This window comes from Colletotrichum karsti (genome assembly GCF_011947395.1).
Source record: "Colletotrichum karsti strain CkLH20 chromosome Unknown Scaffold4, whole genome shotgun sequence".
Taxonomy (NCBI): Eukaryota; Fungi; Ascomycota; class Sordariomycetes; order Glomerellales; family Glomerellaceae; genus Colletotrichum; species Colletotrichum karsti.
The window spans coordinates 1,369,606-1,382,557 of record NW_024065904.1 but is presented as its reverse complement, the minus strand read 5'-3'; the positions used below and the strand labels follow the sequence as shown (position 1 = coordinate 1,382,557).

Sequence of the window (12,952 nt, the reverse complement as noted above, 5' to 3'; positions counted from 1 at the left end):
TTTTCTCGAACGCATGCGAAAAGTCGTCATTTCCCATCGTCCGAACTCTCTGAACGACGAGAATTCGCCGGTCTCATCGCTGAGTGGTTGGCGTTGACACACAGTTATTGTCTGATTGGTCGGCTGCCACCCGCCACGATCGGGACTTGGCTGAACACTGCCGGGGCACCTGGGCGAGGACATGCCAGGGCCCCGATCGAGTCTCTCACGAGATCAGAATGACGTCTTTGGGAAGGTCGATTGGGTTCTCGACGATCAAAAAATGGCGGCGATACCATCATGGCGACGGGTGTGACCTCGCTCAAGACCCAAAACGGCTGCGAGAGGCCATTCGGGGTGTCTCGGCCGGAGGACAAGGCCGCTTCCGTGACGTCGGCCACGGCCCACGGCAAGTGTCGGAGGGGGCCTCGACTCGACGTGGAGACAAAAAAACCACAGAACTCGGGGTCTTGTGTCGCTGGAGCTACTGGGTAGTCGGGAGCCTTCTTTCAGGATGATGCGTCTCGGCGCGGCAAGCGCCACATCACATGGATTGATGGAGAGACCGACGGCGAGAAGCCGAAGGTATTGCACATGCGCCGGTACAGGACTTGGTTCAGGCCATTGTTCAGGCTCATGCCCGGGCCTGAGCAAACGACACGAGCCCACAGCAGGGCGCAGTCGACATCGCGAACCGGGTTGAGTCAGACTGGACTCGTGTTCGGCCGGCGGCGGCTCTTGGTTATTTTCGGACTATCGTCCCGGGAAGAGCGGTGGGCGATAAGGTGAGGCTCCTCAAGAGGGTGTTCTGGAACGTGAAGGTATTGGATCCATGAACCAGTGGCTGTGGTACCTGGCGTTGCGAGGCAAGGCACTGAAAGGACTGGGGCTGCATAGTTTGGATCTGACTTGTGATTCCGAGAAGGTGTCACATTTGGAGAAAACAGTGGACTGTCGCTAGTGCGCCGTCTTCTACATGCACACTGTGCAAAATAGGGGTTGGCTGGGTGAGGAGGCAACTGCACCTCCCCGCCTCGACGGTCGTTCCTTCCTGTAGGAGCTGACACCAACAGGGTCACATGACATTTTTGGATATTGAAGGAAGCTGCGATTAAGACTGAAATGGAAAGTACGATTTTGCGCGCGCCCTTGGACCTTCCGCAAAGTGAAACTGCCTGAACGAGTCCAGTGGGACGAAAACTTTTGCAATCTCTGTGTCAACCCCGACTTTGCTACCTTGTCACCTGCTCACGAGACTCGACATGGCATACCGGCGGGCCATCCACTAACACGATGAGTGAAACAGCACCGAGGCCATGAATTGGACTGAGGGATCGTTAGCCCGTCTGTCACGAGGCCCAGGCTGGCAGGCGGATCTCGAGCGGCAGAAAGCCTACTTTGCCAAAGTTCGGTCCGGTAGGCTCGACGCCTCGAAACCAGACATCAGCACCATCTCATTCTTTCAACAAATCCCACTCAACCCTCCGGTAGACTACCTCAAAAGCTCCAAAGATCATCACGTGCTGTCATCGCCGTATTTCAAGCCTCAACTGAGCCAGCGTAGCGCTCAAAAAGGAGTATCTGACCATGGCAGAGCCTCTCGTCAGCCGCATCACGGAGGAGACCCGTTCGCTAGTGGCCCAGACCGTTCTCGAGACCGTTCGATGATAGCTCACAGCGGGAAGCGACTGCGCGTGACAGACACGGTCAACACGTTCGATGCCAAGAGACGCAAATTACTCCAGAAGGGAGACTGGGCGGGTCTACGCATGCAGGACTCCATTCCTATCGAGTTTCCTGCCCATGAGAATCGAAAAGGTCAAGTATGGAACTTCCAAAGCAGTAAGCGTCCGAGAGACCAGCTTCCGTTTGCCGACAAGCATGGACGGGCACCGAGAGGACGACTTCTTCCGCACTACGGAAGCACACAAGACAGGAGTCCCAGTGTGCAGATAAGGATTGGCAGCGAATGTCTTCGCAGTACAGTAGCGAGCCAGCAAGCCAGCAGCAGCCCGTGCATACGAGTTTCCACAAAGAGATCGACATCAAAAGTCAAACAGAAACTTGTCGACCGCCAGCCATCCAGCTCCAAAGACCCCTCGCGACGCCTCCTTCATCAGTACCCGAGGCAGCATCGCTATGGTGACGACACTCAGAGCGGCAGTGTTGCGCCAAGGAAAAGATGGTCCCAAGGGAATCAGGGGAGCATCCCAAGAACGTACGAGGGTGCCGTTGATACGATGATCCCACCAAGACCATACGAGGCATCGAGGCATTTCCGCCGAGATGATCAAAGTCTTTTCGTCGAAACATCACCGGCTGTTATTCACCATCCAATACCACAACGAGTATTCCAGGACAAAATTGAGGCTCTAAGTCCCAACAACGAGAGTACTGCTGGGGTGCTTGGGTATGATGAGGCGCCCATCGGCGCAGTCTCCAAGAAGGAGAATGATTGGCGAGCTATGCTTGCCAAGATGGAAGGCCACTTCGAGCTCACCCAGGATCCGGGCCTCGTTGACTTACCTAGCCGGCCGAATATCAGCCCCGGGTTGAGTAACTTACCGATTCTTGAGAGCAGCTCGTCATCTTCAGTCAGCGAAATTGCGGACTCCTTCGCATTGGATCATCCACTGGAGGGCAATTTCACGGCCACGGAGGGACGAAGTCCATGCTGTGAGGTCGCCTATGGGCCAAGATTCGACTATCCGCCTATGAGTACCTCTCCAGAGACGAGAGATTTGGCAGCCAGACAGGTCCTACCGGCAGACGACACGCCGGCAAGAGCTGCGAATCATTCTACTGACACTACTAGTGAAAGGTGTTCTGATTCGAAGTCTCCTGAATCCACAACGCCATTCGTGCCTCCTGCGCAACGCGTCAGCGAATCTGTTTTCGAGAGCCTCTCAGGATCAGGATCAGAATCAGAAGCCGGCAAGAAAAGGCTCGCAGCTGATCAGCCGGCCTCGAGATACACTGACTCAGACGACAGCGAGGAACAGCTTGTACTTGATGAACACCTCTCGAGGTTTGCAGATTCTTCCGACGATGACTTTTCGGGGCCCTCTGAGGATGCCAAAGAGACAGAAAATCCCATAACACAGGGCGAGGATCAATGTATTCGGAAACCATTGAGCATGCCATTCTTCATGCAAAATAGTCAGTCAAGTTTCCCACTGTTCTCACAGAAAGCAAAACCAGAAGAAGAGCCCTTTGAAGCGAAGCCAGCAACCGACAAGAATGCAGAAGCAGCCGCCGCCTGGTTGGAATTCCTGTTCCCCAGTGACATCGAGGACACCCGAGAGGCTGCATTCAAAGTGGCGGTTCATGATGCTGCGCGGGATATGCGACCGTCAAGCAGCGCTTCTGACGTCTCGAACCCAGCACCACAGGCGTCAAGTCTGGACCAGGACACGGAAACCGTGGCAACTTGCGGAACAGTCGTTCCTCAGCGGCAGATCGCGGGCAATGCTTTCCCTTCGGCATTTTCGCCCGATCCACAGCTCAGTCGTCCAGCGGACTGGACACCGTTTCCGCCTTCATTTTCGCCCGATTCCGACCTCAGACCGTCATCAAGTCCCGTACAGGCTGCAGATCGAAGTCAAAGTGACATTGAGCATAGAAAAAACATGCCTGAGATTACGCAGACCCATCATCATACGAGAGCTCCAAAATCGGTAGTATCTCTAAGTAGTTCCTCTTCTCGTGCTTCGGCCTCAACTGGGGGATTCACGACAGATGCTGCTTCCATCATAGCGCAGACTTCTGGTTCAGAATGCGGCAAAGAACGTCGAGTCACATATACCCAGCCCAAGATCTTCGTCGGGAGATCGGCCAACACAGCAACACGACAGACCAAGCCACCTCCTGCTGCCAAAATACCGAAGCCCAACTCCAAGCCCAGGGGCAGGCCGAAGAAGACGAAAAAGGGCAGAGACGGGAGGGCGAACATACGTGCGGTACCAAACTATGATGAAGACCCCATCTCAGACGAGTAATGGCGGGTTGGTGGTCGTTGTTTTGGAAGTTTTGAGACACCATTCACTCAAGGAACATGGCATTGCACAGAGGCGAGGAAGGGGGAAGAGCTTATACTGGCATCCTTTGACATTCGTGGGATATCGACCGTTTTTGGGACCATGCCCTATCTACTCTAACGGACTCAAAACATGTACAATGCAAGAAGAAGAGAGAGAAAAAATTGACCCAAGAAGAAACAATGCTCCAAAATCCATCCGTCCCTTTTTTGTGTCTTCAAATCCAAATCAAAGTTTGCGTCCATCGTTGTCCAGAGGAACCCAGCACAGCTGTTCTTTCGGTCTGGAAGCTTTCTTTCGTCGTCGTATCAAATACAGATGTTTTTGATATTTTCACTTTTTTTCTTGGCGGTGCTGCTCTTTTTTTTTGTGTGTGTGATTGACAGAGATATCCCATGATGTCGTTTCTGTTGTTTTCGGTGTATGGAGAGACCGAGAGGCATTGGCTCTTGATCGGTGTCATAGACCTAGAATCACCAGAAGCCAAAGGCGCGGCCGTGGCGGCGCTGGTGGTGGGCCGCCTGGCGCTGCTGGCCCTCCTCGACGGCGCGCTTGGCGGCGGCGGCGGAGGGGGCCGGGGTCTGGGAGGGGACGAGGGAGACGGTCTGGGTGAGGACCGAGGTCACGGCCGTGGGGCAGGAGCTCTGGGTGACGGTGACGGTGACGGCGGAGGGGCAGCTTCCGTTTCCGGAGCCGCTGCCGGAGCCGGAGCCACTGCCGGAGCCACCCTCGCTACCACCCTGGCCACCCTCGCCGCCGACGCTGCCGCCGTTGCCGGAGCCGGAGCCAGAACCGGAGCCAGAACCGCTTCCGCCACCAACACCGGCGGAGGGAAGGGCAGACTGGATGGTCGTGGCGACGGCGCTGGTCTGCGAGGGGCTGATGGTGATGACGCCGGTCAGATCAGAGAGGGTGACGGTGATGAGGGAGACCTGGGGTCCCTCGGGCTGGGCGGTGGGCGCGGGGGGAGGGGCGGTCACGTAGATGGTGGTGACACGGCCCGAGCCTCCGGGGGTCTCGGCGGGGAGGGTGGAGGTGAGAGCGGAGGTCACGGCATCGGTCTTGGCCGGGGCCGGGGCCGTGCCGGTGCCGATGGCGCTGGGCTCGATGGTGATGGTGACGACGGAGACGCGAGGGGGCGCGCCGCTCGAGGCCGGGACGCTCATGGTCACGACGGAGGTGATGGGCTCGACGGGCTTCTGGGGGGGCTGGGAGACGGAGGCGGAGGCGACGGCGGACTCGGAGGCGGCGCCCTCGACGGTCTTGGTGATGAAGACGGTGCTGACGCGAGGGGGCAGTCCGGACTCAGCGGGGAGGGTGGTCTCGACGGCCGATGTGACGACAGAGCCGATGGCCTGGGAGGCGGAACCCTCGGAGCCCTCCATGGTCTTGGTGATGTAAATCGTGGAGACGATTTGCGAGCCGCCTTCGGGGGCAGGGAGGGTGGTGACCAGAGCAGAAGTGGTGACGACGGAGCTGGCGACGGCATCTGCGGAGCTGACGACCTGGGAAGCCTGGGGAGGAACACCGGCAGAGCGAGTGACGTAGATGGTAGAGACGACGTTGCCTCCGTTCGCGTCAGGGACTGTGGTGACAACTGCGGAAGTCGTGAGGGAACCGACAGCCTCGGAGGCTGAGCCGCCGACGGCTTCGGACTGGGAGGCAGCGGGAACGTCGGCAGTCCTGGTGACGTACACGGTGGAAATGATGGCAGAGCCGCCGGGGGAAGAAGGAGCCAGAGTGGTCTCGACGGCGGAAGTGAAGACAGAGCCAACAGCACCGGAAGCAGAGCCGCCAACAGCCTCAGACTGGGAAGCGGCGGGAACATCGGCGGTTCTGGTGACATAGATGGTAGAGACGACGTTGCCTCCGTTCGCATCAGGGACGGTGGTAACAACCGCGGAAGTCGTGAGGGAGCCAACGGCCTCAGAAGCAGAGCCGCCAACAGCCTCAGACTGAGAAGCAGCAGGGACGTCAGCAGACCTGGTGACGTAGATAGTAGAGACGATCTGGTTGCCCTGCTCGTCCGTCACGGTGCTGAGGGCAGCTGAGGTGGTGAGAGCCGCAGAGCTGGCGACGGCGTCGGCGGAGGAGACGACCTGGGAAGCCTCAGGGGCACCGGCGGTGGGGATCCTGGTCACGTAGACGGTGGAAACGACCTGTCCGCCAGTCTCATCCGTGATGGTGCTAAGGACAGCAGAAGTCGTAGCGACGGCGGTCTCGGGGACGGCCGGGGTCTGAGCCGGGGGAGCACCAGGGGTCGGCACGCCGGTCACAAAAGAGACGCCGCCAGTACCGACGGTGGCACCAGCGCCAGGGGGCAGAGTGGTGGTGGTGATGACGCTGCCTCCATCGGCAATGCTGGAGGGAACGCTGCCGATGTCAGTGGCGGGAGTGTCGGGGACGACGACGGTCACGGTGGCAGTCGTGGGAACCGAAACGGTGACGGTGGCGGTCTTGGCCGAGTTCTGGCAAGCGATGAGTTGCGTCTGGCACTGGGTAACGGCGAAGCCATGTCCAGCGACGCTCTGGCACTGGGTGAACTGCATGTTACAGGCAGCAGAGCAGGCAGACTGGAACTGGCCGAACTGCATGCCGCCGACCTTGAAGCCGCCCTGCTCGCCCTGCTGGACGGCGGGAGGGGCACCACCGAGACCGGAGAAGAAGTTGAAGAAGGTTTGCTGAGAGATGATGATGATCTTGGGCTGCTGGATCAGAGTGACGGGCTCCAAAGTCTTGACGGAGGTGACGACATCGGTGACAGTGACGTTGTTGCTGTCGGTCGTCGTGATCGTGGCAGTCTCAGTTGTCACGCTGGGGACCGCCGGGATCGAGGTGTTGAGGAAAATGCCCGTGGGAGCCGCGGAGCCGGCACCGCCAGTGCCCGTGAGGGAGGCGGGAGGCGGGATGCTGATGCTGGTCAAGACGGGTTCGGGCTCGGCCTGGCGCTTGTGCTGGCGGGCGAGGCCGAGCTCTGCCAGGAGGCAGACGAGAACAGCCGATTTGAGCAACATGGCGAAGGATCGTGGAGGACTGTTGTCGAAGGTAGCGGTTTGCTAAGTGATTTGAAAGTTGGATCGGTTGGTTGTTGGGAAGGAATGGACAGAAGCAAGGCCCTTCAAGGGTTGTGATGGGCGACTAGCACCTGGAAGAGAATGACGAAGTTCGAAAAGAACGGAAAAAAGAAAGAACTGGCAAGAATGCACCAAGGATGGAGAGCTGAGGCTGCTGAGGCAAGAGAAGAAGCATCGAGAGACGGGAAACGCGGCCATCTTTAAAAGCATTCGCGCCTCGCGCCAGAGGCAGGAGGCTCTCTCATGCCAAGGGCCGCATCCTTCGATAGATCGGGTACACGCCTCCTGAACCAAGCCTCCTAGCCTGACGGTGGGACGGGCTGACCATCGCTTTGGGTTAGCCATCGTGAGACGTTCGGCCAGAGAGCGGACTGGCAGCGGGTCCAGGGTAGGGGGATGAGCTTATCGTCGTCTGGTGTTTACGATCCTAAGAGAGGGGTGGTGGAGGGAGTGGAGGAAGGAGGCCGGGGGCGCGAACGGAGTTTTTTCCCTGGCAGGATCACCAAGTGACTAGGAGGAGCAGGCTGACCGTTGGCTCCCATGAGTGTTTCCCGAACAGGCGGCGTGAAGGCTGAAGGCGCCGTTTGTTAGAACAACGGGGATGAACGGAGGAGATCCAGGAGGACATGGGTACGGCCTCCAATATCTGTGGGCTCCTTGGACGGAGGTGAGTGCGTAAACGGGAGGAATAAACCGAAAGCACGGCCTATATCAGACTCAGCAGAATGCGCGTCGTCTAAGTCTTTGCGGTGATGTTGCAGCGGAGCTCAATAACTGAGTTTATGGGAAGAGATGAGATGTCGTGCTGAATGCAACAGTAACTGTAGATCCGAATGTCTAAGCCATAACGACGACTTCGTCCGTACGGCCTGGAACGCATTGCAACTTGCAATGATCTGCCCGTAGCGCTCCCGCAAGATCGACGACCGTCTGCCGTCCTGTGTCCTGCCGTCTTCCTCCTCCCTTTTTTTCTCCGAGCCGTGTCTGAAAGCCCCCACACGAACAAGTCTATCTTGACTGTCCAAACAAGCCAGCGAACTCCCCGCTTAGTCGAGAAAAACGGTAGACGTTGTGGACTTGACGGAAAAAAACAAGATGGGTTCAGGGAAGGAGAACCCGAGCAAAGACTTCTTTGCTCAGGGGAGCCGGTTGAACGTCTGAATTCCTGAACCAATAACATCAAGCTTGAAAAAAAGCTCTGCGTGTTTGCTGCATAGTGAGTCCAAGGAATCGGCCTGGAGAACCAGGAGATGTCGGACGGAGGCTCAGGGGCAGCAGTGTGGATGAGTTGAGGTTCACTTTGAGTGCCCAGAAGAAGGGGGATGGATGAAAGCGGTGCTGTCCCCCTCTTTGGTAGTCGTTGATGGTGGTGGGATGGACGTCGGGATGTTGCCGGCAGGGGCGGCGCATGATTTTCGCGGGGGGGACGGAGGATCAATCGGACGTCGCCGCTGGGTTCATCGGAGATTTACGGCCAATCGGGAAAGGAGAAAGCATCCCTGAAGTGATTATATAATGCGCGGCTAAAGCCCCCCACTTGGTGAGTTTGAACTTGAAGATGCCAGCGACATGCTCCTGGTCACTTTCTTACCCTTTTTTCTCATCCCCAAAACATGGAACATGGTACGCCCCCTTGACCTGGCTGTTCCTGTTTCAGCTGATCTTCCAAAGGGGAAACTCAGCCTCGTCCCAACTCCTCTTTCTGTGGCTTCTCGCCTGCAGCGTTCCAATGGAAGAATTCAAGGTCCCCTGTCCTTTCTTCTCGCCCTGTCGCCATGTCCACTTCGAGGTCCACCGTCCACATCCCTCGATTTTTTCACCGACAACCCCAGATCACATGATCTTCTCCTTCTCCTGAGTCCAGTCTGCGGACGTTCTCGGCCGGTCAATGACTGGACGGGTTCTCTTCTCGAAGGTCGAGTCCATCCACTCACGCCCGATTCTTCCATCTGATGTCATGTCGTCCGATGCCCTGGTCCCTGAACCCCTGCACCGGTTTCACGAAGGCTAATTACAGGAGGCGTCTTTCGTGCACACTTGGGACGATTGTGGGCTCGACGCCGCCACCTCTTCCCTTTTTCATTCGCGATTTCTCCGATGTCATAACACCGATCCTGCCACATAGCATAGTCATATGCCGGCGCACTCATCTTAGAACTTGAGGGGAGAGTCGCAGTCGACGACTTGCTCTCGGGCCTCTGACATCTTAAGAACATGGTTGCTTGCGGCATATCTTCGCGGAGATTATTCACTGCAACCTTTCATCAACCCCTCACTCTGAGGCAAGGTCCATCGCCTCGAGCGGAGGCTCGCCAAACCGCCCTCCCGCCGGCAGCCCGTCTTATGATCACCGTGATATTCCTATGATCCGCGACACCGCGACACGTCAGTGAATAAGGTCTGGCTTGTGCGACCCATGCGGGAGATCGCAGAACCAGAGCTCCACCCCTCGGTTTCGACGGTCTTCCCTTGTCTAAACAATTGATTGTTTAAGATTACGGAAGGGGGCTTCGAGCATTTGTGTGAGACTGCTCTTGTAGCATCATCCCAGAAACGGTATGTAGCTCACCAACGGTATAGCACCTTCTCGGCCTCCGCGAGCTTTGGACTACGAATCCTCCTCCTTGGCGCGCTCCATCATGCCAACTCCATGATGGAAGGCTGGATCTTTCTTTTTCGTGAATACGACCTCTATCGATCCCTGGCCGGCGGTACCCATAACGTGGAGCGGTTCTCTCCCTTGGTCAGTCCCGATCCGGAAGGCTACCAGGCGGCGACTCGTCAGCTCATCGACTTGCCAGAGTGCCTGCATGACGAGGATTCCACGGGTATTCTCAACGGCTGTTGCGTTCCATGTATGGTTATTGGCCTTAGACTTATCCATAGGCCAAGTATGCATGTCTCGGGTACCAAAGGGAAAAAAAGGTTGAACGGACAGCTGCCACCCAGTCTTGAGTGACATCTGGACATTGCCGCGGGCAAGCAACGCCACGCTCGCCAGCGCCAAGCTCGGGTTCCCTTTGCAAAGAACACGGAAATGCCACACAGCTTGGACGAACTACGCTGGACCTTCAGACAAACTCTGCTTCATCCGAACTTGCAAGTACCCTGACGGCACTGGCATTAGCGGCGGCGGCATACAGGGTCCATGGCGATGGCCAAGCTCATGGTGCAACGGGACCAGCACCGCCTCAAAACACACCGTCATGTCATCCTCTCCAGTCATCCCGTCACGTACTCTAAACCTGTTTGTGGAAACGGAGCGGCGGGCTGGTCCACAACGTCATGCGACCGCCACCATCACGCTTAGCATCGTGGGAGATTCGTCTAGACCGCGCGAGACCGACGTCCAGCAGGTTGTCCGAAGCCATCAGCCCTGCGGGGAAAGAAGCCACACTCTAATCGAGGAACCCGTCTTCTGCCGCCGCTCGGGGAGTCTGGGGATAGAGCATGAAGGGAGACCGGGGGTGTCGCTGCGCCCTCGGACGATCCGGTCTGGAACGATTGATTCTGGTGCGTTGTTTTTCTCCTTCGTGAGGGGGTTTCTCGGGAGGGACACAGCCATCTTCTATTGCATCATCGTTCGGCCTCATCCCACAAGGACATTTACATTGGAGGGACGTTGTTGTGGTTATCATCATTCACCTCCGGCGCCGAGTGTTCGACCGGTGCAGGCTAACTCAAGCCACAGCCAGCGTCTTAGAATAGCTTGCCTCCAGCTGCGTGACATATTTTACCAGAGCAATATTGAGTGAGATGTCCGCTCGAATCGTAAAGGCTTCTTAGTAATTGTTAGTGCCAACTGCTCCTGGTATCCGCAAGGTGCTGGATTTGAACCTGGTTATCCCTGGGGCAATTAGGTATGACCATGGTCCGCTCATGACTGGTCGTTCCAGGACGGCTTAGTGTGGTAGGGGACAAACAGGTCTCTGCAGCGCTTCTTGGCTGGTGGTTACCATGATTCACGGACAAGAATGGTGTCGTCAATATTGACTCTTTCGGTATGTGGGAGCACCTTGGCCTCGGAAGCAGTTCGGCCTCGAAGACTTTCCCTGACTAGACCTTGTCGACCAGAGCTCAAATTCCTCCATCATTTCGACCTTGGGGAATGTGGTTGATTATTCCAGGATGTAGCAGAGAATGCCACTGTTTTTCATAGTAAAGTAGAATCGATATTATGTATACATCTCGTGTATTCTGTCCTCGAGATCAGGAAATGACTGAGATATCGAGAAGTCGGGCGAAGACAACTGGGCTCTCTGATGTGAAGTGGAGGATGGTGGAACACCAAGTCCAAGAGCATTCTGCAAGTTTCAGTACCACTGACACCAGTATCAGTGGCAGAGAATGCCAAAGCAATGAAGAGATGGAAGATGAAGTCAACGTGATCAAGCTAATCTAGGTAACTGTGATCTGAGCATTTATTTGTTAGACAGTTGCTTTGACGCAGTTGATTTCGTTGCATTAACAAACAAAAAAGTATTTACCTAACCGCCTAAGCTAAAGTCTTCGCGACCTGGTTCTAATGTTTGCGCTTACTCTCGCCTGCCAGAGAAATCTGCATGGCCGTTCATGCTTCTGCTACGAGACCAAGAAACTCTTCCAGCAACCTATTCGTCCCCTCCGGATCCTCAAGCATAACCCAATGACCAGTATCGAGCACCTCGAATCTGTACGCAGCCCTCGCCCACAGTCTCGTCATCTGATCCTGCATCCCCGGCAACGTCATCTCATCACGTCCACACCCTACCACCAGAACCGGGACCTCAAGCTCTTTACTCATATCCTTCTCGTCGTCCCACGACATGTTCTCCCTCAGCGCCCTGTACCAGTTCGTCGGCCCCGTCCATCCTCCCTCCTCGAACATGGCGACCTTCTCCCGGAGATACTTCCCGCCCTCGTCGCCAGAGAGATGCGTCTGCGCAACACGACCAGCAGAAACCCACTCCCTCGCCTTATCCTTCGGCCCAAGATTCCGAGCCATGACCTCCGGCGCAGCATGCATGAGCGAGACCACACTCTCGACATTCCCATCCATTAGCGCGACCCCCTCGTCATCCGTAAACAGATCCCAGTACCGGAACCGCTCCTCGCCCGTCATCTCCCTCGTCATACGATTAATCATCTCCACGTCAAACCTCTGCCCGGGCGCGGCGTACCCGACGTCCAGGAACACGAGGCCGCGGAAGCGGTCCGGGTGGAGGTGGTACAGCCTGCTCAGGAACCAGGACCCGAGGTCGTGCCCGACGCCGACGACCGCGTCCGCGCCCTCGCTGTCCAGGATCGCGGCCACGTGCGAGCTCATGGCGCGCCAGACGTACTCGCGCGGGTCGCGCGGCTTGGACGTGCCGCCGTAGCCGAGGAGGTCGGGGACGATTACGCCGTGGCCGAGGGAGACGAGGTGGCGGGCCTGCGGCGCGAAGTCGGAGGCGCTGGAGGGGAAGCCGTGGAGGAAGAGAACGGTTGGGGCGTTGGGTTGCGAAGGCTTTGAGACGTAATATTTGTATGTTATGGTGGATGAGATCTGGAGGGTTTTGGAAGGGATGGAATCCATGGTGATAGTGCTGCTTCGGGTGGCAGTTCTTTTGATGCGTAAGTTATCGGAAGTATTTCAGGCGAGTTTGGCAGCAACGAAGGAAATAAGATGATCAGAAAGAGCGATTTCACAGCTTTTTGAGAAAGCTTAGGCTTATGGGCTGTCATCCCTTTGAAAGTCTACGAAATGTTTCCGAGGCTTACTAAGATGGATGTCAGTCTAGTGCGATATCTTACACGTTACGGCCTACCAACTGAGCAATTGAGCCCGAATGATGGAATCAATTAATATTAATGAGTTTGCTTTGAAATGACGCTTGGATTAGG

General features: G+C 56.6%; 2 protein-coding genes across 2 annotated transcripts; both read right to left on the bottom strand.

The window, feature by feature from the left end:
* Positions 1-4,489: 4,489 nt before the first annotated feature.
* Positions 4,490-7,030, bottom strand: CkaCkLH20_01941 (uncharacterized protein; the record flags this gene model as incomplete). Its single annotated transcript, XM_038884660.1, has 1 exon — positions 4,490-7,030. One exon carries the CDS (start codon positions 7,028-7,030, stop codon positions 4,490-4,492), a length of 2,541 nt encoding a protein of 846 aa, XP_038750360.1.
* Positions 7,031-11,660: 4,630 nt separating this feature from the next.
* CkaCkLH20_01940 (putative epoxide hydrolase) lies at positions 11,661-12,644 on the bottom strand (the record flags this gene model as incomplete). The annotated part of the gene is made up of 1 exon (XM_038884659.1): positions 11,661-12,644. One exon carries the CDS (start codon positions 12,642-12,644, stop codon positions 11,661-11,663), a length of 984 nt encoding a protein of 327 aa, XP_038750359.1.
* Between the last annotated feature and the right edge of the window lie 308 nt (positions 12,645-12,952).